We start from the raw sequence: 27,704 nt of genomic DNA on the forward strand, positions 1-27,704 counted from the left end.
ATATGCTGAAATAAATAATGCTGGCACATGAGAAGGTCTACACCTGTTATTCTGCACCTAAGCAGAGAAAGTGTTACGAGTTCCAGTAATTACCTACTGGGGGTCGCCAGTAGGTATATATAGTTAGGACCTAGTTTCCATAGGAAATCCGCAACATTCTATTGGGAATAACTTTGGCGCCGGTTGATGAATCTCCCCGAATTTCTCAAAGAAGATGGCCCGCTCCGCTGCTTCCCTGAAAGTTTGGGGGGGATTCGTCAAGTGGGGGCTGAGAAAAAAGGGGGGTCCCAAAACGTCTTTTCCCCATGTTAATTTCCATAGGACGTTTAGTCACGGCTACAGCCCGAACCGCTGAACGGAATTACACCAAACTTGGCAAAATGGTAGGGACTGGTACGCAGTAGGGCCTTTTGTTTAAATGGTGTAAATCCCTCCAGTAGTTCCTGAGAAAATCAAAAGAGAAAACATGTATATATCTATAGCAGCTTACTGTAAGATTACTGTCAGCTTACTGTACTCTGTACCTTTCCGAGCACGAGCTGAATGCTATTTGACTGTCAACTGTCTGTCAACACTCCAATACAGAAAGTGTTGGCAGCCATCTTGTGCCTCGGTAGACTGAGGCACAGGAAAGCAGAAAAACAAATGTGTAGAACTCAAAAAGGGGGCAGGGTAGAAGCACCCTGACCCACTAGGCCTGCTCAGGGGGTCCCACAAGAACCCCCGCAGGCCCCAAAATTACGCATACGGTGCGCATACCCCGCGATTTAAAAAAAAAAATTTGGGGCCTGGGGGGTCCAGTGATGTCATTTGAGATGTCATCAGTGATGTCACTGATCATGTCATGAATGATCTAATATGTGACATCATCAGCAGTGGATTGCGGGTGCGCGAAATATAGTTAGTACTATATAAGAGCAATTTCAATGGTTTTGTATGAGTGAAATGTCCAGCTAACTATAACACCCCTAAAACTTATAGTTTTTTGAGTGAATTTCAATGGTTTTTAAAAGCTAATTCCTAACTATATAAGGCCTGTAACCTATGTTTTTTTCAGTGAATATATATATCAATATCTGACCCTCTTCCAAAGTATATCCCTAAGCAAAATTTGAGAAAACAGAGTCCTAAACAGGCCCAAATGTGCCTCTTAAAGCACCATTTTTTATAAATTTAGTCTAAAAAGCAATAGGGTTTATAGGCAATTCTGAATGGGGCGCTCCTTAAATAATGCGATATTTTCAAGGTGTGCTAAACAAGCTCTGCACAAGTGATAAGCCAACACCAAGAAACTTCCAGTGTTGGCTAGTGAACTTTAAAGTAATGAGTTGCAACCATATGTGATAAACTCAGCTTAAACTTAGAATTCTTCTCCTGGCACAAAGCTTGCAAACTGCCATAGGGGTGGGCTCCAAACGTTACCAACTATTCTAATCTTCACAACATTACTTTCTTCAAATAATTAATACGGATGAGCGATCAATGTTATTGAGCCGATCCTTTAATTTTGTATTAGTTCATCATTTAGTATATTCCGTTCCAAATACCAAGTGATGAATTGTCACCAGAAAATAAAGGGTTGGTTTTATGGCATTGATCACTCACGCTAAACATCTCTACTTTCAATCCTAGGTGAAAGATCGATTCAATAGCATGTTGCTAGAATCCTGTTAGAGTGGTCTGGGCCTGACTCAATTGCTCTGACGGGATCGGACAGCTACAACAGTTTTATCTTCCACATGTTTATTTTAAAAAGGATATCTTTTTCCCCTCCATGGACTAAGGTGATTATCAAGTTTTCAACTGTACCAGCATTTTCAAGTAGACTGTCTTGGGACTCCAGGATCATGTGTTCTGCTTAGAAAATCTTTTTACTTATTCATAGTTCACAATTGCCACTCCCTGTGTTGTAATTAACACACCACTAGATTGCATGGTTTAACGAGGCTGGTATTCATTTTAATTTCACCTTCACCTCTAATTTTTTGGAAGGTCTCTAGCTTACTCAGCCTGTTTGTGTGCCTCCTGTAGGAATAAAGAGGCTTACACATTATAGATTGGTTTCAAAAGGAGAGGGTACCCCACTTTCACCAGGGAACAGGGTAGAAAGACAGTTAGTCAAACGGGGGAATCCCTGGGGTCTACTGGTCGACCGATAGCTATTGGCCTTTCCTATTTTAAGAGGAAAGAGGTCACAAAGTGCAGAGGGTATTAGAACAATTGTAAAAATAGTTTTCCACAAAGAAATAGGATCGTTAACAATCTATATTTATTAAAAAATACAATCAATCACGTAATAAAAACAAAGCAAGTTCATACAGTTTACACAAAACAATTTAAAATCCAAGTAAAAGGTACCTTGGAGGGATAAAAATCAACAGTGTTACACATACATGATATTACGGTACGCGGAAAGTGAAGACATAACTAAAACATATTTACAAAAGATATACAGCAAAATACATGTAATTACAAAAAAAACCCTTAGTGCATATGTGGCTCACCAGATATCTTTGCCACTCAATTAAACCAGATCCAATGGCCTGACCCAATTCAGTTACTATAAAGCTTTAGTGGAAGAATGAGATACCCATCTAAAGTTTTACCCGGCCCTAACTGGATTCTTTTAAACAAAGAAACAGTGCGTCGACGCGTTTCGGTGCTGTACAGTTGATTTTGTGGCACCTTCCTCAGGACTTCTCTTTTCTGGGGTTTCAGGGAACGGATGGTTATACCGTATCCTTAGGGTTGTGTGGGCGATGTACCGTGATGTGGTCTGCTTGTTATCGCACTAGGCTTCCTCAAATTTTGTTCCTTCGGCCTTCTTTCTCCTAGCTTTGGAGCTCCTTATCTTGGGGTCTCTTTTCTTCTCTCAATTGTCAGGCGTTCTCTCAAGGTTCATGCATCTCAAATAATTTTAAAACGTGCTTTGAACGGGCATATAAAGTTGTAGGTCTCTTCCAGAACCAGATATGTTCCGAATTTCGTAGTGGCCGTACTTCTGCCTCGAGAAGGAACGAGGCAGAAGTACGGCCACTACGAAATTCGGAACATATCTGGTTCTGGAAGAGACCTACAACTTTATAAGCCCGTTCAAAGCACGTTTTAAAATTATTTGAGATGCATGAAACTTGAGAGAACGCCTGACAATTGAGAGAAGAAAAGAGACCCCAAGATAAGGAGCTCCAAAGCTAGGAGAAAGAAGGCCGAAGGAACAAAATTTGAGGAAGCCTAGTGCGATAACAAGCAGACCACATCACGGTACATCGCCCACACAACCCTAAGGATACGGTATAGCCATCCGTTCCCTGAAACCCCAGAAAAGAGAAGTCCTGAGGAAGGTGCCACAAAATCAACTGTACAGCACCGAAACGCGTCGACGCACTGTTTCTTTGTTTAAAAGAATCCAGTTAGGGCCGGGTAAAACTTTAGATGGGTATCTCATTCTTCCACTAAAGCTTTATAGTAACTGAATTGGGTCAGGCCATTGGATCTGGTTTAATTGAGTGGCAAAGATATCTGGTGAGCCACATATGCACTAAGGGTTTTTTTTGTAATTACATGTATTTTGCTGTATATCTTTTGTAAATATGTTTTAGTTATGTCTTCACTTTCCGCGTACCGTAATATCATGTATGTGTAACACTGTTGATTTTTATCCCTCCAAGGTACCTTTTACTTGGATTTTAAATTGTTTTGTGTAAACTGTATGAACTCGCTTTGTTTTTATTACGTGATTGATTGTATTTTTTAATAATTATAGATTGTTAACGATCCTATTTCTTTGTGGAAAACTATTTTTACAATTGTTCTAATACCCTCTGCACTTTGTGACCTCTTTCCTCTTAAAATAGGAAAGGCCAATAGCTATCGGTCGACCAGTAGACCCCAGGGATTCCCCCGTTTGACTAACTTACACATTATAGAGCCAGTCTGGAATGCTAACGCAGCAGACCCTCTGTTCCACCAGAGTGTGTCTGGTGTTAATGTGTGTCTGTTTGCATGCTGTGGTTGTTGTAGACGGGATTGCACACAACTTACTAAAAATACCTGACTCAACCACCCCAATTTCCACCAGGTGGCTGCGGTATGCTGGAAATTGGATGTGCTTCCTCTTCTACCCTGATGCACTATCTCAGGAGATATGGATCCATCTAAAATATCACTAGCCTGCTGCTCAGTATGGTAGAGGGGGGCTGAGGGAGAGAGCAAAGAAGACCAAGATTGTTTGCAGGAACTGTAATACCCCTAAGTATCTTTCCAGAGTATTTTCCACTAAATCAATCTTTTTAGTGCCTTCTGATTCTTCTCATACCTGCAGAAGGTTCTCAGTGAAGTAGCCCAGCAACAAGCTCAAACCAATGGAGCCATGTTAAGAGCATGGTTATAGATTATGTGAGAACAATCAGAGAACAATTCAATAGTCCATAGTGTATCACATATGTCAAAATATGTATTCAGTTACTCTAAGACAAATATTATTTTCTTCTGTGCTTAGTTTAACAGAAACATAGTTCTTTCCAACTTCATAAATCTAAGCTAACACATGTTTCATCCAACACATCCGCCATGACTTTCTCAAGACTAGAACCATTATATATTTAGTGTAATCTAGGTAACAAGGTTAATTCCTACAACATAACTGAAACGTACCACCTTCTCAAAAAAGAATATTCAATATCTTGAGCTACTGCCGTAGTTTGGGCTGAACCCCCTAAGGTCCCGTATTACGTTCCCTCTAGGCCCTCACACCGGTGTCATGTTAAGAATGGAACCTACTCTGCTTAACCACCTACATCCGAACTATTCCTTCCCTACCAGATTTTGACAAAGCACTAATCTCTTTACATAAATTTAAGGCCCCAATCATCACACGGGCTTTGAACTGGGCGCATATGCCCTCGGAGTCAATAAAGCAGTCATAAATGAAGCAGCACTTTTGCCACTTCGGAGAAAATTCCATAATATGGAAGGAATATAGAATTTCTACAGTGAGGCTTCATAGACTTCAAATGCAATGGTTGGGGAATGGACATTTTTATGCATGTTTGCAAATCATTTCTCATACATTGTAAAATAACAGTTCCTGAATTGCTCCTCGATATTTCTTTGCTTACCAAGTGGCAAGCACTCTAACATGGAACATGTTGCAGTGCCAAAGTTACTAAAAGTATCGCCCAGCCTACTTGTAGTGATGTCAAATAATGACAGGCAGACGGTATGTAGTTGAAATCTGTATTTAATTAACATACAGCATAAACTGCACCGAGGAGCGCCGGCCGGCGCTCTTCTCCGTGTATTTGCCGGGCGCTAATGGATGCGCGCGCATCCGGCGCCAACATGGCCGTCGCACGTCACGCTGGCGTGACGTGCGTAGGCTAGAACGCTACATATCTCCCCCTTTTACCAATGTCTGGATAGTCACTTACATGTCGTTCTCCATCTCAAAATCTCGAAATCTGGAAGGTCTTACCACCTGCCTTCCACTCCTGGTTCTTCTGCCAGAGTTCTCTTGCGTACCTTGTGACTGTGTCTCACTTCCTGTCAGGTGTTCACTTACTGCTCCATCACCGTTAGTCTCTTCTCCCAACGTATCCATCTCTGCTCCTCGCCTCTCAGTTCCTTCTTCACTTACTCTTTCTCTCTCCTCACTTGCTCCGTCGCCTTGTCCACTTTCGCTTTGTCCACTGTCTACATTCGATTCATCCCAGTCTTCACTCTCGGTACCACGTTGTTCCCATCTCAATACCTTGTTACATCGGGCCATGCGGTCCTGTGACCACACATTACCATCGCTGAGCAAAGCCGCTCGATCGTACACTTCCTTGACTTGCATCGGCTTGCTATATTTGCTGTCACCTTTCTTTTGTAGAGTGGCTAGCTTTACTCTCACCCACTCTCCCTTCTCTAGGCCAGTCTCCTTCGCATTCCTCCGTTTGTTGTAGTGGGTTGTGTAGATTTCTTGCGCTCTCTCCAGATTGGCTCTTACTACTGCCGGGGACCACTCGCTGGTTACCACCCTTTCCTTCCAGATCCTGTTGTCATGCGTGAAGGGTTCACGTCCTCTCAATATTTGAAACGGGCTGTACCCCGTGCCGGTGGGAGTTATTCTGTAGGCCCACACCATGTTCTCCAATGCTTTCTCCCAGTCTTTGTTGCTGGATATGGCCGCTTGTATGGCTCCCATGACTACTCTGTTAAAGCGTTCTACTAGGCCGTTGCCAGCCGGGTGATAAATTGCAGTGTGTCTGATGGTGATGCCATTTCTCGCCATGAATTGATTCCATCTCTCTGATGTAAACTGCGGGCCATTATCACTTAAGATGATCTTGGGGATTCCTTCCCTTGTGAATGTTTCGGACAGGAACTTCAGGATGTTCTCAGTGTCCATGGACTCACCCACCTTCAGCTCGGGCCACTTGGAGTATCGATCCATGAGTACACACACATATTTCTGCATGCCCTGATCGTCTAGTACTGGTCCCAAAATGTCTACGGACAGCTCTTCCCACGGGTTGGAGGGAGAATCGAACTTCCCAAGAGCTGGGCGAAGTGGTTTCAATGTCTTGTCGGCTCCTTGACATTGTGGACACTCCCGGACATGCCTCTCTGCTCTTATGTCCATGCCTGGCCACCAGTAGTTTTGTTTGGATCGGGCCTTTAGTTTTCCTATGCCCAAATGGCCTTCATGTAGCAGGTCCAGTAACTTTTTGACGATGTTCCTTGGGGGAATCACCTTGTCTCCTCTGTAGATGAATATCCCCTTGTCTCCTACTGACAGTTCCTCCTTTACTTCAAAATAAGGCCTGATACTTGTCTTCATGTTCCTCTTGTCTGGCCATCCTTGTATGACATGCATCTTTACTTCCTTTAGGTCGGTATCTTCTTCGTATGCTTCTGTCCATTCTTGTTGACTGATCAGCTTCTCCTGGTCTTCTATAAGAGCTACCATCTCCCCTTTGTCCGCAGGGTCTTCTTCTCCGGGTTCCATGGCCGCTGCTCTACTCAGGTAGTCCGCCACTCGGTTCCGGTTCCCCGGGATGTACTCCACATCGTACCTGAATTCAAGCAATTTTAAGGACATTTTGGATATCCTGGGGGTAGCGCTGGCATGCCCGCACGACGTCAATACCTTTACCAACGGCTTGTGGTCGGTCTTGAGCAGGAATCGGGTACCCCACAAGAATTGCCGGAACCTCGTCATGGCCCAAACCACCGCTAGCATCTCTTTCTCGATGACGCTGTACTTGCTTTCGGTATCCGTCAGTGCCCTGGATGCAAAGCTGATTGTCTCCATGTCCCCTCTTCCTCGGTCTTGCATGAGCACAGCGCCCAACCCTTTGTCACTTGCATCGGTGGTGAGCACCGTGTTGCCCTGTGGATCGTATCCCTTGAGGGGTATGGCACCTGTGATGTCCTTTTTGATGGTTTCGAACTCTGCTTGGGCTTCCGGTGTCCACTGGAACGCTGTGCTCTCCCTGGTCAGCAACCTCATGTTGTAGGTCTTGGAGGCGAAGTGTACCACGAATTTACTATAGTACTCTGCCATTCCCAAGAACGACCTGACTTCTTCCTTGTTCTTGGGGGGTGGTGCTTCTGCAATAGCTTTTACGTTTTCCATCTTTGGTGTGACCCCTTGTTGTCCAATTTCATGGCCTAGGTATGTCACCGACTGTAGGCCCAAACGGCATTTCGACCATTCTGCTGTGAGGCCTTTGATTTCCAGAGTCTGTAGCACCTTCTCCAGTTTCCGGTCATGATCCTTCCTGTCACACCCCATCACTAGGATGTCATCCTGGAAGTATTGGACTCCCTCGCAACCCTTGAACAGTTGGTGCATCATCTTTTGGAAGACTGCCGCCGCCGAGGCCAGCCCAAACGGCATGCGACAGAACCGGTAGCACCCGAACGGGGTGATGAAGGATGTGAGGCTTTTGCTGTCTGGGTGCAGTGCTACTTGGTGGTAGGCCGAGGTCAAGTCGATTGTGGAGTACCATCTTACTCCTCTGGTCTTGGCTAACATCTCTTCAATTCTGGGAAGGGGAAATTTCTCCACTACTATGTTTTTGTTCAGTTCTCTCAGGTCCACACAGAGCCGGACCTTCCCGTTGGGCTTCATTACGACTACTAAGGGCGCCAGCCATTCGGCGCAGGTGATCGGTTCTATTATGCCTTTCCTCTCCAATTCTTGAAGTTCCGTCTGGACTGCTTCCCTCACAGCTATTGGCACGTTTCTCATCTTATGCGCAACTGGGACGGCTCCTTCCTTGAGCACAATCTTATGTTGAAACTTCTCCATTCTCCCCACGGTGCCTCCGAACACCTTCGGATAGTGCTCTTTCCATCTGCTCATGTCCGGCCATTCCTCCTGTTCTGCGAGTAGGATTTGTTCCTTTCCTCCGGGATCTAGTTTTATACCCAGGTCGCCTTGATCCAACCATCCTAGTACGGACGGCCCTTTTTCCGCGACGTATAGTTTGCACCATGCGGATCGGTCTCTGAACTCAAACAGCAGGCGTCGGAATCCCAACATGGGGATGCGATCTCCATTGTAGGTGACAGGTCGAATGTCTAATTTCTCCAATTCTGGGCCCAGCTGGGGTTGGAACTCTGCTTCCCATACTGCCCGTTGAATAATGGTAAATGGAGAGCCGGTGTCTGCCACTACTGTGATGGTGATGCCGCCCATGGACATGTCTAGAACAGGTTTGGTCGACCTTCTCCCATCCACGCTCAGTACCTGGTCGTATATGCATAATACGGTGATCACTTCTTCTTCCGTGGCTTCCTCTTGGTCTTCCTCCCCTTGCTCTACGTATTTTACCATTCCCTTTTGCTGTTTCTTCCGACACACCTTCTCATAGTGGCCTATGATGCCACAGTGTAGGCATTTGGCCCGGAACGCCGGACACCTCCTATCATGTGCTTCATGGGTCCAGCTTCCGCACCTGTAGCACGTTTTCCTGCTTTCGTTGGTTGCCGGTTTCCCTTGCCATCTGTTGGTTCCCTTGGCTCCTGGTGGCTTGCTTTTCTGGTCTCTACGGTGCTCCTCTTCTTGTATCCTGTTCACCGTGGTCGGGTTGGCCGTTTCCTTCTTAGTCGCATTCGCGCACCTCCGTGCGAGTTCCGCTCTTTTTACAATGACTAACGCATCTTTGAGCGTAGTGTCGCCGCTCGCCCACAGCTTGTCTTGTATATTTGTACTCGTGGTGTGCATGACAATCTGGTCCTTGATGAACTCGTCTTCCCACAGTGCGTATTTGCACGTGGCCGCCAGTTTCCTCAGGGCCGCCACGTATTCTTCGATAGTTTCTCCCGCCTTTTGTTTCCTTTGCTGGAAATTGTATCTGTCCACCGAGACGCAGATGGTGGGTCGATATCGTTCATCTAGGTCTTCCACCGCATGTGCATATACATCCTTATCGGTGTCTTCTCTCTTTTTCGGTACTAGACTTTTGTAGATTCTGAGTCCTTCTGGACCCAGATTCAGCAACAGAATACGTTTCTTCCTTTGAGGGGTGAACTTTTCTTCATTTTCATCTTCCAGGACCCCTATGAAGTTATCTATGTATTCTTTCCAGTCCTCCCACTTCATCAGTGGTTCACCCGGTTTCGGCAGGAATTGCACTGGTGCTATTGCATACCCTGCCGGTGTGCTCATCTTTACTTCCCTGGTGGCTATTGCGTCGGTACTTTTGCCTGTGGGGCTGCCTGGGGTGTTATCCTTAACCTCTGAGTTGGTAACTTCTTGGGGACTCTTAATGTTGGTCCCCTCCTCCTCCCCTTTGGTAGCCAGCGCTGGTCCTCCCTGGCTTCAGTCCTCCGGAACGCCACACGCGCGTCTTGTTGCTTGCAGGGTGGTCGCGCCGCTACTCTGGCTTATTCGCCGCCTCTGTGCTGCGCCGTGGCACTGCCACGCTCCTCGGTTTCCCCCCGTACCTCTGGTGTGTCCTTGTCGTCGATTGGCAGTGCCCGGTGGGTCCTGCTCGTGTGTGAGTGGGCCCAGTGGCTGTGTCCAGGTTCTCCTGTGCCTCGTGGTTGCCACGTGGGGTCGACGATCCTATTTTTTCTCTTTGTGGTTGTCAGGTGGTGTCTCCCGACCTCGTCGCCACTGTTGTGATGTCAAATAATGACAGGCAGACGGTATGTAGTTGAAATCTGTATTTAATTAACATACAGCATAAACTGCACCGAGGAGCGCCGGCCGGCGCTCTTCTCCGTGTATTTGCCGGGCGCTAATGGATGCGCGCGCATCCGGCGCCAACATGGCCGTCGCACGTCACGCTGGCATGACGTGCGTAGGCTAGAACGCTACACTACTCTCAAGGAGATGTTTCACATCTACACCAATTTTGCTGAACACTTGGTAGGCAAGGGTGCTTTCAGACTCATGTGTTTGTATTATATCCACTACGGCAGTCCTGTTTCCCTGTAAATATCTAAGCATGCAATGTGGGCAAATGAGATCGTACATATTGGGAAAGATTCTTATGAAACCAGCCATTTTACCTATCAGTGAACAAATCAAAGGTAGCCAAAATATCAAATATGATTTTGATAGTTCCTGATTATCTCCAGTTTATAAAATAATTAAACAAGACCGAAAACATGCTTCTAAACCCTGCATCTTTAGGCCAAAGACCACAAAACTGAAAAAAGCAAAAAGGAAGAAAAAACAATATTTTAGTGACATTCCTAAACAGAACTTAAGCAGAATGTTAGCCCAGTCTTACTTGCTGCTACCATGTATAACAAAGTAACATTCTATTGGCCCCTTCTGGAAGAAATACAAAAATTACTCTTGCACTCTCCTTTTCCTTTCTTTGAATGGCATTTAGTTTGTGGCTAGGCAGGTGTTTTTTCAGCGTTGAAATGTTTACACCGGTGAAGGCTATTTCCCTTTTGGTGGGGTGCATCAGTTATTATAGATGTAAACCTAAAACAGGACATAGGCAACTAAAAATGAGGAACGCATGAGCCGGACATGTCAGCACTCCTTCTGACTATCAAGTTTTGTCTACAGAATCAGCGGACTCTCAGACAGGCATATCAATCATTCCTGATTTATTATCAATAAGAAACTAAATATCAAATTGCAATTTTATTTCACAGACATATCCATCGTATGTACTGGGCCACAATTGCACTCATAAATTACTTTTCTTTATGTGCTTGCTGTGAACATGCGAACTAGGTAACTTTGCTGGAAAAAAAAAGAATACCAATGTAAATCTGGGGTGGTTTAGAAAGACATTCCTTCTTTTATCAAGCAAAAAACAGACAGCCAGAAAGAAACTCAACACTCCCCTACCACTCCAGTTTTTGGCCATCTTGAACATGTTGGCAGCTCTGGCATACATCTCGCATGCCTCTTCAACTTTTGTGTTTCCACTAAAAAAATAGAAGAGAGAGAAAAATATGATGATAAACAAAATGAGGCTTGTGCGAGACAATGACTTTGATTGTAAGTCATTTAGCAGATGTAAAAAACACAAAATACATAAATATGAAGGTAAAAACAAAGTAAATACCTTGAAGCAAAGTCCCATATGATATTTATGTCATTCATGGGAGTAAACTTGATTCACTACAAATTAACATACTTATAAAATGAAAATCTTTAAGTAAGCAAGGTGCTCATATCTCAATGGTCATGAGCTGTACCCATGCAGAAACACATTTCAATGGCTGGCGGATACAAACATATGGAAAATTATGCTATTTTTATCAACTTTATCACGTTGTATAAACTACCGTTGGGTTTTTGCATTACATTAAATAAATGACAAAAACGTTTGTAAAGTTCTGTGTCACAATGCTTTTTACAGGTATCGCCAAAGCTTTATTTTTCTAAATTTATAAACAGGTTACTAGCAATCCAAAACTGTATTGCCCTCTATTTACTTTGACTACCACAGCTTGCTACGTGAAAAAGTTATACCTTTTTGGGTGTTTTAGCATGTTTGCATTCTCACCAATTTTTCTCAGAAGTCATACCCAGGAAAACTGTTTGCACGTTTTTCCTATGATACTGAGGGGATTAATACCATTTCTAAATATATGTGAACATTGTTCTAGAAATAACACCAACAAAAGTCTTACATTTGTAAATGTATAGCTGTCTGGGCTTTCTCTAATTGAACAATGGCCAACTGGATAGGGGGAAAGATAAGTGTACAATACAAGGTCTGACTTTTGAAGTTCACTGAAGAGGAACAATGCGTGACTTTAGATGCTTAATAAATTATTAAAAAGAGTCGCCACAAAATTGTTGCATTAGTGTGTTCATAGATAAGATGAAGCCTGGATTCAGAGACTGTTGTGCTGCTAATCTCTACTTGAAAGAGCAGGAGCTGCAACGCCCAGAGTAATCTTCCGTGCAGCAGGAATTCCAGCCCTGTGTTGGACATTCCAATCGCGGGCGTGGTCGTGATGGAACCATTCCGTCATCACCACAGCCCCACCGTGACTCATGACGGAATGGAAGGGGTTAATGACCTCATGGCGGGCTTCTTAGACACCTACCAGACTGACTTTTAATGGGCACCCAGGAATGTGGAAAGGGGCGACCACTCGGTCCCCCCGAACGTATGGCAGAGTGCCTCGATCCCCCCGGGAAGCCATTTTGGGCGGGAGGCGCGTCTCGGCTGGTATGCCCGAAGGGGCATAGCCGGGGCGCGCTTTTTCCCGCCCTAGAGTGGGCTGGCCTAGACACTGACGCGGCCGGCCACGCCCTCGGGGCAGGCAGGGGCGGGTTTACGCCCGCCCTGAAGATGGATAAAAAGGGACGCAAGACCAGAAGACATCCTCTTGTTCCTGTGCTCTGAAGCTGCACCTCCTCGCTGCACGTGAGCTCGAGACGGAACGAAGAGCCAATTTTGAGCGTTTTAATCGTTCTTGTTTGTTTTACAGTTACTCTGTTGGAGAATGCCGAGGAAGGCGGGAAAACGCATGACAACTGATCAGATGCTGCGTGTTCTCATGAAGGAGATGTCCGAACTAAAGAAGCGGGTGGATAAGAACGAGGAAGGGGGACCTAAACGTCCTTTGGCGGGGGCAGCCCCGGGAGGGAAAAACAAGAGGCCCAAGAGGGGAGCAGCGGGAGAAGACATCCCGGGTCCCAGTGCCCCGCTCGAGGCACCAACTCCCGTGCCGGAGGAGGGGAATCCGATTCCCGTTGTGGTCACCCCCGTGTCCAATGAGGATATGCCGCCCGAGCTGGCGGCACAGCTTGCAGCGTGGTTGGGCGACAGTAGTGAGGGCGCCACGGCTGCCGAGGCACAGGCGCTAATGAAACAATTGCGCGATAAACGGGATGCAGCCAAGGTGTCCGCGCCGGCTGCAGTAGTAGACAAGCCACAAGGGACGAGTACGACCACAGAGGCGGCGTCCGGTGCAGGTAAGCGGCCATTGCCGATAGCGAGGGATGAGTCAACACCCTCTCGTAGAGAAAAGTTGGGTCAACATGTTCCTTTGGCAATTAAGGAAAAGATTTGGGCAGGGGAGTATGTGAACATTTTCTCGTTGCTTGTTGATCATTATGAGGTGGAGCATGTTAAGAGTCAGAAGGACCTCATGCACCCGAGTGTTTGGCGCGCAAAAATGGCCGCCTTTAAAGTGAATGAGAATATTGGCAATTGGGGCAATGCTTGGGGAATTTTTACGTCAATCTTGGGGGAGCGTAGGCCTGAGTTGCTTTCCGAGTTTCCAATCTATCAATCACGAATCATGGGGTACTCGACATCGCACCAGGGTAACCATTGGTTCTGTTACGATAATCTTTTCAGAAAGGCAAAGGAGCATAATAAAAGTTTAACCTGGGATTGTTATGATTCTTTGACTTGGGATAAAATGAAGGAGACAGGAATGTTAAAAATGCCGTTGGTAGGAAGTAATGTTGGCGAATCCTCCCGGCAATATGCGGGGACGCCCTTTCGATCAGGTACGGGTACCGACGATTACTCGAAACCTGCCGGCAATACTGGAAAAAGGGGTTTCTGCTTTAATTTCAACAGAGGGAAATGTACTAGACCCCAGGGATCGTGTAAATTCAAACATGAATGTAGTGGTTGCGGGTCGTCCCATCCTGAGTCCATGTGCAGAGCCAGAACGGGTGATAATGGGGGGAGAGGAGGCGCCAAACAGGTCTAACGTAGTCCGAGGGGCGCCTTTACCAACCCCGATTGATACCCTGGCGATGATTCCCTGGCTCAGTGAATACCCGGATCGTACTTCTGCTGGGGTGCTGCGGAACGGTTTTTCGTATGGTTTCCGCATCCCGGTAGGGGACTTTCGGGGTGTGGAGAAGTGCAAAAATCAACTTTCCGTCCTGCAGCATACGCCCGTAGTACAGGATAAGATCCGTAAAGAGATTGCAGGAGGTCGGGTCGCCGGCCCGTTTAGTGTACCACCGGTTCAGAATTTTGTTTGTTCTCCCTTAGGGGTAGTCCCCAAGAAAGACCCAGGAGAGTTCCGACTGATTCATAATTTGTCAGCTCCACGAGGGCTTTCCGTAAATGATGCAATCGATCCAGAAGTGTGTTCGGTGCGGTACGCATCCTTCGATGAGGCCGTAGCCATTTTGAATCGCCTGGGGCCCGGGGCGCTGATGGCGAAGTCAGATATCGAGTCAGCGTTCCGATTGCTCCCGGTACACCCAGACGACCAGCGTCTCCTGGGATTCATGTTTCAGGGTTGTTATTACATGGATAGGTGTATGCCAATGGGGTGCTCTATATCCTGTGCCTATTTCGAGAAATTCAGTAGTTTTCTACAATGGGTCTTCACAAAGAAAACGGGTTTCGAATATGTAATGCTCTACCTTGATGATTTTCTGTTTCTTGGGGCAGCCGGGGATCTTGAATGTGGCCGGGCCTTGGCCGAATTTTGTGTGTTAATGAAACAGTTTGGTGTGCCATTGGCGCCGGGTAAAACAGTGGGTCCTACGACTTGCCTCGAGTTTCTGGGGATCGAGTTGGACTCCAGTGAGGGTTGTTTCCGTTTGCCAGCTGACAAAGTGTTGAAGTTCAGGGCAGCTCTGCAAGTGTGTATAACGGCATCTAAAGTTACGCTGCAACAATTACAGCAGTTGGTGGGACAGTTGAATTTTGCCCTGAGGGTGATACCAATGGCCCGCCCCTTTTCTCGTTCAATTGCCCAGGCGATGGTCGGCCTAAGAGAGGGCCATCATCGCACGAGACTATCGGCTGAGGTCCGCCAGGACATGCGTATTTGGTTAGCATTTCTGGCAGACTTTAATGGTCGCGTCGTCTGGAATAAACCAGCCGTGTCCTCTGAAGAGCTAGGGCTATGGACGGATTCAGCAGGAAGCATAGGTTTTGGCGCCATCTTCGGCACAAAGTGGTCAGCACAAAGATGGCCGACATGGTGGCATGAGAATGGTCTGACGAGTAATATTGCTTTCCTGGAACTGTTTCCCATCTTGGTGGCCCTGAGAACATGGCCCGAAGGGTTCAAAGATCACTCTGTCATATTTTGGTCTGACAATATGACCGTGGTCGAGTGTATCAATAGTCAGGCAGCACGTTGTAAAATGATTTTAAGACTGCTTAAGGAAATTGTTTTACTTTGTATGCAATTGAACGTGCTATTCAGAGCAAAGCATGTTCCAGGGGTGATGAATCAGGCGGCTGACGCATTGTCTCGTTTTCAAATGCAGGCTTTCTCGGGTTTCCTCCCCTCAGCGGACCCAGAGCCGGCACCCTTTCCCGAAGCTCTCTGGTCTCTCGGTGCCCCGAACTTCGTCACCTCGTGGGAGAGAGTCTAGCACCAAGGACGAGGAAGGCATACGAAGGGGCGTTTCGGGCCTATTTAGCCTTTTTGGGGACTGATAGAGAGCGGCTTTGGGGTCACGAGGAATGGGTAGTGAATTTTCTGATGTCCTTACGTAGGGCTGGGAAATCGGTGGCTACGGCCCAGAGGCATCGTGCTGCCATTTCCTTTGTTGCCAGAACACACGCTATCCAGGACCCGACAGCGTCTTTCGTTGTACAGAAAGCGCTGCGTGGGTGGCAACGCCTTGAGGGTCGCAGAGTAGATGAAAGGCGCCCGATAGGTTTGGATAGATTGTCCCAGTTGTTGGCCACACTCCCGGCCACATGTTCATCTCAGTTTGAGGCGGTGCTGTTCCGAGCCGCTTTTACGCTAGCATTTCACGGGGCAATGCGGGTAAGCGAACTAGTTGCAAGGAGCAAACTGGATGTGGCAGGGGGTTTGTGCCAAGAACACGTTCAGATCAAGGGAGAAACAATGACTGTCTCCTTTGTAAGGTCCAAGACTGATCAAGAGGGGATGGGTGACTGCGTCATCATACGCAGGATTCCTGGGTCCTCCATGTGTCCGGTAAAGTGTTTAGAAGATTACCTAGCACAAAGGGTGGCATCATGGGGGGGGACTTTGTTAAGACACGCAGACGCCACCCCACTGACGAAATTTCAGTTTCAGCGGGTGCTTGCGATGTCAATTGCCGCTGCGGGCTTGAACCCGGGCGAATTTGGGACCCATTCCTTTCGGATAGGGGCTGCTACGGAAGCTACAGCCAGGGGTCTTAATGTTGAGCAAGTGAAACGAGTGGGGCGTTGGTCCTCCAATTGTTATAAGAGATACGTGCGGTTGCACATGTTATGAAGCTGTAATGATGTACTCACGCTTCTTGTTTTTGTTTGGTTTTCAGTTACGCAAGCCTACGAGGCGGGGCGGACTATGCAGTCGACCCTACACCGGGCCAGCGGTCAGACGTCACCGGCTGTGAAAAAGGAGGTGTGGGTCGTTGGCCACTCATACGTGAGGCGTGCCGCAGACGTATTCAAAGCAGGTGACATGATTCACGTAGCTGGGGAATACGGGTACAGGATGTCCTTCTACGGAAGAGGCGGTCTCTGTATTGACCAGTTTCAAACATTTTTCGAGGGTTTGTTAGGGCGGACAAGGTCACCGCCGTCTATAGTTATAGTACATGTAGGGGGCAATGATTTGGTCACCACCGGTAGACGACTACTCCTGGAGGCAATGCTTTCCACGGTAAGTTGGTTAGCGAGGAGAATTCCGGGGTGCACAATTGCATGGTCCCATTTGATTCCACGAAAGGTGTGGCGGGGGGCTATCTCTATTCCTGCTTTGAATCATTCTGTTAGAAAGCTTAACAACAAAGTGAGTAGGTTGTTCCGTTCCAGGACATTGCATTCTATTTCTCACAGCTGTATTAATGATGACAGTATGTATTTGGGGGATGGTGTGCATTTGTCTCGGGTGGGGAATGAGTTACTCTTGGGAGACTTCTTAGCATGGTTAAAATCGTTGACACATGACCTTTAGGTAGGAGTTTTGTGGGGGGTCCGGATAGCCGGTCAACTATCCGGCCTGTGGCGGTAAGGTCATGATCGGTGAGCACTAATTGGAAGATCCCTATGAGTGGGCGTCACCCAACACGGATGGGAGCGCTCGGGAGAGGTGGCCTTTGGCCCCTCAACGGGGAGGCGGTCCCTTCTAAGGATGGGTCGCCGAAAGAAAAGGAAAGGCGGTCAAGGCCCCTTCCTGTGTAGGAGGGGTTACAGCCCCCTCCTGGGGAATTTCCCGGGGCCAGTGACATCTGCGACGGCAGATGCGGTAAGTTGTGTGGGGTTGGGGGGAGGTCCACGATACCTTCTAGATACCTCACACGAGTCTTCGAACGACCTTTAACTGGCGTCGAGTTAATAGGTGCCCCCGTCAAGTCAAAGGGAAATTGGTAGTAGTTGCACTTGAGTACGCCTCAGTGCTGTCGCCCCTCCCAAGTGGGGGGGGTATGTCTGGTTAGGGATCTTGACACCGGTTACGACCTTGCCGTTGGCCCTTAAACGTTAGGATGTACAATTTCAATATTTCAAGAAAATGTTTTGTAGGATGTTAGTTCGGCTAGGAGAACCTCTGTATTAGAGAATCTGTTAAGGTTAGCCAAACATCGCAATGTGGTAATGAAATTGTACATTAATATGAAATGTTTAATGTTTTAATTTTTTGTTTTAATAAATACGGCCGGGAGGGTCACTCCCTCCCACTTCCAAAAACTTCAAGAACTGTTTCCGGTTTCCCTCCTTTGGGGATTGTGTTGAGAGGGGGTGGCGGGTATCTCGGCCATATGGAAAGGGGCGACCACTCGGTCCCCCCGAACGTATGGCAGAGTGCCTCGATCCCCCCGGGAAGCCATTTTGGGCGGGAGGCGCGTCTCGGCTGGTATGCCCGAAGCGGCGTAGCCGGGGCGCGCTTTTTCCCGCCCTAGAGTGGGCTGGCCTAGACACTGACGCGGCCGGCCACGCCCTCGGGGCAGGCAGGGGCGGGTTTACGCCCGCCCTGAAGATGGATAAAAAGGGACGCAAGACCAGAAGACATCCTCTTGTTGGCTCTGAAGCTGCACCTCCTCGCTGCACGTGAGCTCGAGACGGAACGAAGAGCCAATTTTGACCCACCCACCAGCCCCTGAAGACAGCCAGTTGTTTTAATAAAATTGATCGATAATTCTATTTCGTTTACAGGTTGTGTTAGTATCGTATTGATGTTGAATGTGTAATAAAGATTGGTCTAATTTTGTAAGTTTGATGATTAGAGAAATTCGGATTTGACGTCCATTTATAAACATGCTTTTCGGTCATAGTGGCCAATGTATTTTTAGTTTAGTTAGCATTTGTCGTATTTATTTTGGTCGGGCGGTAAGGTCATGATCGGTGAGCACTAATTGGAAGATCCCTATGAGTGGGCGTCACCCAACACGGATGGGAGCGCTCGGGAGAGGTGGCCTTTGGCCCCTCAACGGGGAGGCGGTCCCTTCTAAGGATGGGTCGCCGAAAGAAAAGGAAAGGCGGTCAAGGCCCCTTCCTGTGTAGGAGGGGTTACAGCCCCCTCCTGGGGAATTTCCCGGGGCCAGTGACATCTGCGACGGCAGATGCGGTAAGTTGTGTGGGGTTGGGGGGAGGTCCACGATACCTTCTAGATACCTCACACGAGTCTTCGAACGACCTTTAACTGGCGTCGAGTTAATAGGTGCCCCCGTCAAGTCAAAGGGAAATTGGTAGTAGTTGCACTTGAGTACGCCTCAGTGCGGTCGCCCCTCCCAAGTGGGGGGGGTATGTCTGGTTAGGGATCTTGACACCGGTTACGACCTTGCCGTTGGCCCTTAAACGTTAGGATGTACAATTTCAATATTTCAAGAAAATGTTTTGTAGGATGTTAGTTCGGCTAGGAGAACCTCTGTATTAGAGAATCTGTTAAGGTTAGCCAAACATCGCAATGTGGTAATGAAATTGTACATTAATATGAAATGTTTAATGTTTTAATTTTTTGTTTTAATAAATACGGCCGGGAGGGTCACTCCCTCCCACTTCCAAAAACTTCAAGAACTGTTTCCGGTTTCCCTCCTTTGGGGATTGTGTTGAGAGGGGGTGGCGGGTATCTCGGCCATATGACTTCTTGGTGGACAGGCGCAGAGCCAGCGAAGGTTGCCGAATCCTCTGACATTGCGGGAGCCTGATAACCCTCAATGAACCTAAAATGCATTACAAAGTGTTCTCAATTTTACCCAAAGACTGCTCGGTTTGTTCTGCTGGCTGACGTCTGCTGCCCTGAGAAGTCAGAATTGTTGGATCTTGTGTGTCTGAGCATTCTTGGAATATGGCTGTTTGAAACTGAATGTATTCTCTAATACTAAACAAGGGTGTCATATTGTGAGTGAGGGGTGCCATTCTGTTCAGTGCTACAGATCCCAGGCGTGACAGGAATATTGGGATCGCAACTTGTACATTTAAATGCAAGGCCCTGAAACATTAGCACCCTAATAGTTGCCAGTTGTATCAATCTGTCTCCTGGTACCATTTGAACCATGACTTGTTCTGTACGAATTTGAGTCACTTATGGTTCCTTGAACAGCATCCAATGACCCTCCATTACCAGCAATAAAGCAGGGCACCCTAGTGCACCAGACACCCGTGCAATGGCATACTTTGCTAACCAATAGTAACTCCTTTTCAGTATTTTGGAATACCCTCCCTTCCAATTTGCGCACCGCTGGCTCTTACAAGGAGTTTAGAAAGTTACTTAAGACCTGGCTATTTACTCAAGCGTATAACTGAAGTCACTCACTCTTATACAGCTGCCGTCCTTTCCCAGCGCCAAGAAACCGCCTGGTGAACGTGCGCTCTACAAATTACTTTTTTTTTTTTATTTCTGTAATTTTTTATTGTATAAAAAAATATATATTTACATGGAGCATGGGATATACATGAGTGGAAGACATAAAGGAAGAAGAAAGAAGAAAGAAAAGAAAAAAGCGCGGGGGGGAGAGTCGCCCGCTTGTCTTTGCGATAGTTCGATTGTCCAAGTTCTGTTGGTCGTTGTCTTCTGCCTCCTCCTTTGCGATGCTTCATTGTATGTTGGTATCTCTTTCCCAAGCCCCGGGCGATAGTGAGGAAAGGTGAGGATAGAGGTTGAGGTCGAGAGAGAAAGTGCTCGGGTCCGCAAAGTGTGCCCCCTCTGTTGTTGTCTGGATTCTGCGCCTATGGGGGTTTATGTGATGTTAGGTAGTGGTCTAGGGGTCCCCACATGTTCGACTGCCTGTGGGTTTTCGGTGAGTGTTTCGCTGTGATGTTATCTGCCCCCCTTAAGAACGTGACCCAGTTGAGCCATGCTTGGGGCGCAGCTTTCGAGGTGTCTTTCCAATTACTTAGGACCGTTTTGACTGCAGCCGTCAGCAATAGGTCAATGAGGTCGCGATCTTCCGTCGTTGTGATTGACGGGGACGTAAAACCTAGGACTAGATTTGGGAAATCTATGTGTATGTCTACTCCTGTGATCTCATTGATAAGTGTTCCAATTCTGTTCCAGAATTCCCTGACCTTAGGGCAGCTGAGCAGAAGGTGTTCTAGATCTCCCTTCCCTTTGTCGCAATTCCAGCATGTATCGCTGTCTCGGATCCCCAGGGAGGCCAGGCGGGCCGGTGTCCAGTATGCCTTGTGCACTAGCCAATATTTGGTCTGGTTGAGCGCGCCCGTTATTTTTTTCCTAGTAGAGGATCTCCACAGCTCTGCTTTCTCTGCTTCTCTTAGCTCCCTCCCTGCTGCCGCCCCCCAGAAATGTGTGACTTTATCGTTTAGTTTGGTGTTTTTGGGGCGGAGGACTTTGTATAGGTGTGCTACTTGGTGTCCTAGTGTGTTGAGACTGGCTGCGAGTTGTATGAGCGATGGCGTCCGGCTGTTGAGGTTTGATAGCCACTTTGATTTTCAGGAAGTTGTAGAGCTCTATGCTTTGTAGGTTGTGTGTTTCTTTGATGGTGTTAAATGTTGTGTACGCGCCCTGTTTCTGAAGGTCTTGGGCAGTGGAGATGCTGTGTCTGTACCATTCATGCATGTCTAGGACCTTATCTCTGGGTGTCGGGTGGCGGTAAGGAGGGTGATGGGGTTCATGCCTTTTAATAGTCCACGCTCTAGTGTTAGCCATGCTGGGGTGTATTCCTGTCTTGGGTCCAGCCAGTGTAGTCCCTGTCTGGCTATGCATGCTACCTGGAATCTTTTGAAGTTTGTTATGTTCAGACCGCCCTGTTCTTTTGTGAGCCTGAGCTTGTGTAGGCTTATTCTGGGTTTTTTCCCTTTCCACAGGAAGTTGTTCAGTATCTTGTCTAGTCTCTTGTGGAAATATTCTGTGGTAGTCAGTGGGAGCATGGTTAGCATGTAGTTGACCACTGGTGTTAGCATCATTTTTATCGCTTCTACCCTTCCCCACCATGTTGTGAATTTGGGGGACCACCCTTCTACTTTATCCTTAATTTTCTGGATTGTTGCCTGTTCATTGTGTTCCAGTGTCATTCTTAGGTCTCTCTCAAAATGGATGCCCAGGTATTTTATGGGCTTCTGTTGCCATGTTAATCCCGATGTCCCTAGTACCGCTTTTGTTGTGTGGATGTTTAGGGGTTTGCACTCTGATTTGTCTTTGTTGAGTTTGTACCCCGAGACTTGGGCATATTTGTCAATAGTGTCAGTCAGTGCTTTAATGGATCTTTCCGGGTCTTCTGTGACTATTAGAACATCGTCCTCATACGCCGCTAACTTAAAGGTTTCTCCCCCTATTGGTATCCCTACTATATCTTCATTTGTTCTAATCATCGTAAGGAGTGGTTCGATGGCTAATAGGAATAGGGCTGGTGAGAGTGGGCAGCCTTGTCTCGTACCCCTGCCTAGGTTGAGTATGTTCGATGTGCCTCCGTTGATCACCACCCTCGCTTTGGGATTGCTGTATAGGGCAATCGCCATCTTCCTGTAGTTTGGTCCTAAACCGAATTTCGCCATGCAGTGATCTAAAAAAGGCCATGAGACCCTATCGAAAGCTTTCTCTGCGTCTAGGGCTATCATGACTGCGGCATTGTTGCTTCGGGAGGAGAGGTTAATTATGTGGCATAGTAGTCTCGTGCTGTCGTGGGACATGCGGTTTTTGAGGTAGCCCACTTGAGAGTTGTGTATGAGTTTGGGTAGGTATGCGTTGAGTCTATTAGCAAGTATTTTTGCGTAGATCTTGCAGTCTACATTGGTGAGGGAGATCTGTCTAAAGTTCTTCGCCTCAGTTGTATCCTTCCCCTCCTTTGGTATGACAATTATGTTTGCCTCAGCCATCGAGGGTGCCATGCGTCCAGCCTGGACGCATTCTGTGAATACCTGTTTCATTGTGGGTTTGAGAATGTGCAGATATTGCTTGTAGAAGCCAGCTGTGAAACCATCTGGCCCTGGTGCTTTATTGTCCTCGAGGCTTGCCGTGGCCTTGTCTATCTCATCCTCGGTTATGTCCAGCTCTAGGATGTCGCGTTCACGGTCTGATAATGTGGGTGTGGTTATGTTTCTTAGCAGCTCTTTGCCCCCATCCTCCTTTAGTGTTCCATCCCTGGTGTACAACCCCTCATAGAAATCTCTGAAAACCTCTAGAATGTCTTTGTTTGCAGTCATGGACTTGCCCTGTCTGTCTTTGATGGCCCCTATCGTGTGCTGTCTCTGTTTCCCTCTTAAGTAGGATGCTAGATTTTTGCCCGCTTTGTTTGCCGTGCAGAGGTTAATAGATTTATATTTGTTAATCCAAGTCCCTGCTCGCTCACTCAATATTCTATTGAGTTCGTACTTCTGTTTGGTCAGGTTTGTGAGTGTGTTCTTATCTTCCATTCTGGCTATGTGGCTGTTCTCCAGCTTTTTAATCTCCTTCTCTAGGTCTTCAATTTTTTTGTTCCTTTCTTTGTTCAATCTGCCCTTGACTGTCATGACTGCTCCCCGGACGGTGGCTTTTAGAGCGTCCCATAGTACCTCCCTGTTTGTCTCTGGTGCGTCATTCATTAGCATGTATTCTTTTATCGCCTCCTCTATCTCGGCTTTCGCTGAGGTGTGATGGAGTAGGCTGTCATCGAATCGCCATCCGCGGGTTGGCTTTTCGTTGTGCCTGCCCGCCAAGGTTAGACTTATGTGCGAGTGGTCTGATACTGATCTGGGTCCTATCTCCGTGTGGTCTAGGAGGTGGGTGTGTGTTTCTGACATGAGGATATAATCTATTCGGCTGTATGAGTTGTGTAGGTTGGAGTAGAATGTGTATTCTCTGGCATCTGGGTTGCATAGGCGCCATGGGTCTCTCAATCTGAGTTTGGCGCAGAGATTCTTCAGGATGTTGGGATTGTTTGTTGATTGGCTTGGTCTGTGTGGGTGTTTGTCGATCGCTGAGTCAAGAACTTGGTTCATGTCTCCCGCGACTATCAGCAGGTCTTCCAGCAGTAGGGTGTGTAGTTGTGATCCTACCCCCTCCCAGAATGATTTGTCTTCGGTGTTGGGACCATATATGTTCGCTACATGAAATGTTTCTCCCGCTCTTATAAGAGTGGTCACCAGTGTCCTTCCTTGGGTGTCTGCTTGTGAGTCTACCACTGCTAGCTTGGAGTTTTTGCTGATAATTGTTACTACCCCATTCTTCTTATTCTGTGCCGGAGATACTACAACCTCGCCTATCCAGTTCGCACCTATGCGCCCAATGTCTGATGCTTCTAATCTCGTTTCTTGGAGCACATAGATGTCGCCTTTGAGTTTCCTAAGGTGCTCAAGCACCTTCCTTCTTTTGACCGGACTGTTGAGACCCTTGACATTTAGGGACACTATCTTAATGTTTGTCGCGATGCTGCTCTGGCTGATGTTTGTCATTTTATGATGCTCGTGTTTCGCGGTCTATTTGGCCCTTCCTTGTGTGCTTGTGGTCTCTGTGTTGTATGCGGTTCTCGGTATCTGTGCCCGCGCTTGCTGGACCTCGACATGAGAGTATAGAGGGGAAGATAGTAGAAAAAGAGAAGATGATAGAAAGTAAGCCCATGTATACGCTCCCCGCTCCCCCCCGCTCCCCCTGGTCCCCCCGCCCATCCCTCCCCTCCCGCCCCCCGCCCTCCCTTACTTGCTGAGTGGGTGTGCGACGACAAAGTTCCTCTGCCCCGCATCATCCCTGAGGTAGATTTTGTGTTCTTCCTTTAGTGTAGCCTTGAGGTAGGATGGAAAGAAAAAAACACAGTCTTATTCTGTCTCTGTTGCATAGTGGGCCACTGGGGTTGCCATCGTCCGGCGGTGAGCCTCGTTGTATCTGCTTGGGAGTACCCCCAGGCCCTTGTGTCTAGTTACAGCTCCTGTTTATCTGTTCCTGGTAACTTGAGGTAGATGCGTTGTCTTGTGTTCTACATATTTCTTAGTTTAGTGGTGCGTCTTACTCAGATTGTCCGCTCACGTCTGGTGAGGCACTTCTTTTCGCTGCTCCGGGGCTTTTTATCTCCTCCATCTCTTCCACCGGTGGTCCTGTAGGTAGTTCTTTAGATCTCCTGGGCATTCAAAGATCATTGTTTTCCATTTGTCTGTCACTTTGAACCTGGCCGGGCCAACGAAGCTGAAAGTAGCGCCTCTCTTACGCAGGGTTTCTCTGAGGGCCAGGAATCCTTTTCTTGACTCCACCGTTGGCTTCGAGTAGTCTTGGGTTAGCACGATCTTGCTTCCCGCCCACGTCAGATTCTGGTTCTTCCTGGCAAAGGCAAAGATGGCGTCCGTTTGGCTCAGCCTGAGCGGGTTGCAAATTATCGCCCTTGGCCCCTTGCCTGTCATCGGTTTCCCTGCTGGTACTCTGTAGGCCTTTTGCACCTCGAACCTTCTCTCAAATGTGATGCTCGTGAGTTGAGGGATCATTTCCTCTAGCATGGCTGCCTTGTCTTCTGCTCCTTCTGGTACGCCCAGGATCCTTACGTTGCCTCTTCTTGCCCTGTCGTCCTTCTCCGCTAGTTGTTTTTGTATGGCTTTTGTGGCTTTCTGCAGTTCTGCTATGGCCTTGGTGTTCTCACTTGTCTCGTCTTCCACTGAACTTATTCGGCCTTCTGCTACTTCCATTCTTGTGTTTGTTTTGTGAAGGTCCGCTCTTATAGCCGCCAGCTCAAGCTGCATGTTCTCCACCTTGAGTTTTGTCTCTTTCGCCACTTCATTGCCCTCATTTATTCTCCTTAGGATGGTCTCTAAGGTGACTGTTTCGCCTTTAGTTTTCGAGGGGGATCCTGGATTGTCTATTTTGGGTCTTTTTTGCTCCTCCCCTTTCTTCCCCTCATTGCCCGTCATTGTTCCAATGCCTCTTCTAGATAAGATGTTGCCTAGCCGCCCTTCTGCCAGGACCCCCTTTGGTACGCTTATTGCACTTGACACCGGCACGTAGATCCCTTGATATCTGTACCTGCTGGGCTCTCTGATGTGCCTTGTCCTGGTCTTTGCCTTTGGTCCTGCCAGCGTGTGCTTTGTCTCGTTCGCGGAGGTGTTGGGGCTGTTGTGGGGTTGATGTGGTTTGTGGTCTTATTAAGCACTTGTCGGTGTGTCTCTCTGAATTGGCGTTGTGCCTCTATGCGCTCTCTTGGTTGGGGCTTCCACTTTATTTAAGACCAGTATGCCCTCTTGCTTCTCTTTACCTTCTTGGCACTTGCTCGTGTTCCACGTCTTGTGTGCTTGTTTCTGTGCCTTTTTTTTGTCCTGCGTGTGCCTCTTGTTGCCCCCACTCGCCCACCTCTCAGGCTTAGTCCTGATGTCCCTCTGTGTTGGCTCCCGTGCCCTTGGCTTGCTTCCCCTCCGGGGCCTGAATGCTGCTTTACCTTTTGTGTTCGCAAGACCCCAGGTGCAGGCGTTCGCGGGGATTCCGTTGTGTTGCACACCTTTGTGTGTAGCGCGATGCGTTATGCTTCTTTCCCCCCTGGCGGTGCAGGTATAGTTTTGGCGGTAGATCCCAGTGTGCAGTGTGCACGGGGCTGTGTGTGGGGGTTTGCTTGCGGTTTTCAGCGCCCGCCCGGGTACTTTGTGGAGTTGTTGCCCTCTGGTCTCACCCCACGGGCTCCCGGTTGCAGCCTCCGGTTTTCGTATGTCTTCCGCTGCCCTGCCCCAGGCGTGATCCTACCTTCTCCGATCTGCCGGATTGGACGCTGCTGGGTTCGCGCTCTCTCCGCCTGCTTCCCGCCTGTGGGGGGCCTTTGCGTTTGCCTCCGGTGTTGATTCCCGCACTCTCCTTGTTCGTGCGAGAACTTCCGGTTGGGCTTCTCTTCCGCTTCCGGTCTCTTGCTTCCGCCTTCCGCCTTCCGCCTGGGATCGGTGAAGACTTCCGGCAATGGCGCTCTCCTCTGCAGCTACTTCCGGTTGGGCGCCTTACCCCTTCGGTGGGTCACTCCTTGGATGGCCCAGTGGGTCGCTAGGTCGCCGGGCAGTCTCCTGTGATACAGCCTGTCTCTCTCGCTGTGCCCGTGTTGATCACCGGCGCTGGACACCCTTCTGCTCCACGGACATCGGATATCGGCGTGGTGTGAGTTTGGCACGTTTTGGGTGGGTCTCCGCTTCCGATTGTCGGGGAGTGATGGCACAATGCTGTGGTGTCTCCTCGCTGCGCTCTCCGTTGTTTTTCCTGTCGGTGGCTCCCACTAGCCTCAGGGCGCCATCTTGTACTTCTCGTTGTTGCTGTCCGTGGTGGGGGTGAGGGCTGATTTCTTGGTGTTATGGCTACTCTTCCTTCTTCTTCCGTCCGTTTTCCTTCAGCGCTGATCTTCCCCCGCCCGTTTTTGTACTTTGTGGCCGGATCTGGCTAGTTTGGATGGTTAGTTTTTCCTCAGGGATGCGGAGCCGATGGACTCAGACGACCGTCCACATTGCCGTCCAAGCCACGCCCCCTCTATTATTATTTGTGTAATTTATATAGCGCGCAGCTACCCCAACGGGGTATCCCGGCGCTTCTGAGTGAAAGCAGAGTGATAGTCCTGGGGGAATTAACAAAAGAGAAAAGTTTTTAGTGCCTTACGGAAGGGTAATTCTTCCTGGATCATCCTAATTGCGATCGGGAGTTTGTTCCAGAGAGTTGTGGCACAGACCTGGAAGGTTTTACCTCCAGAACGTGCTTTCCTGAATCTTGGTATGGAAAGCAGATGTTGGGAGTTGGAACGGAGGTTCCGAGAGTTACAATAAGGACGCATACTAACAGAGAGGTAGGCCGATCCCCTACCCCTAGTTGCTCGATGGGCTACGGTCATGGCTTTGAATGCAGCTCTTTGATGGATTGGAAGCCAATGTAATGCTCTGCGATGTGGCGAAATATGGGTGCGTAGGGACACCCCGCAGACCAGCCGAACAGCCGCATTCTGGACTGTCTGGAGCCGA

General features: G+C 48.0%; 1 protein-coding gene across 1 annotated transcript in view; it reads right to left on the reverse strand.

Annotated features, from left to right (window-relative positions):
- Positions 1-27,704, reverse strand: part of NAPB (NSF attachment protein beta) — a 236,860-nt gene that overhangs the window by 139,684 nt on the left and 69,472 nt on the right. The window contains exon 2 of the mRNA XM_086927680.1: positions 11,312-11,391. Within this exon, the coding sequence (XP_086783806.1) occupies positions 11,312-11,391 (80 nt within the window). The remainder of the gene's footprint in view (positions 1-11,311; positions 11,392-27,704) is intronic.

This window comes from Lissotriton vulgaris, chromosome 6 (assembly GCF_964263255.1).
Source record: "Lissotriton vulgaris chromosome 6, aLisVul1.2, whole genome shotgun sequence".
In the NCBI taxonomy this organism is placed as follows: Eukaryota; Metazoa; Chordata; class Amphibia; order Caudata; family Salamandridae; genus Lissotriton; species Lissotriton vulgaris.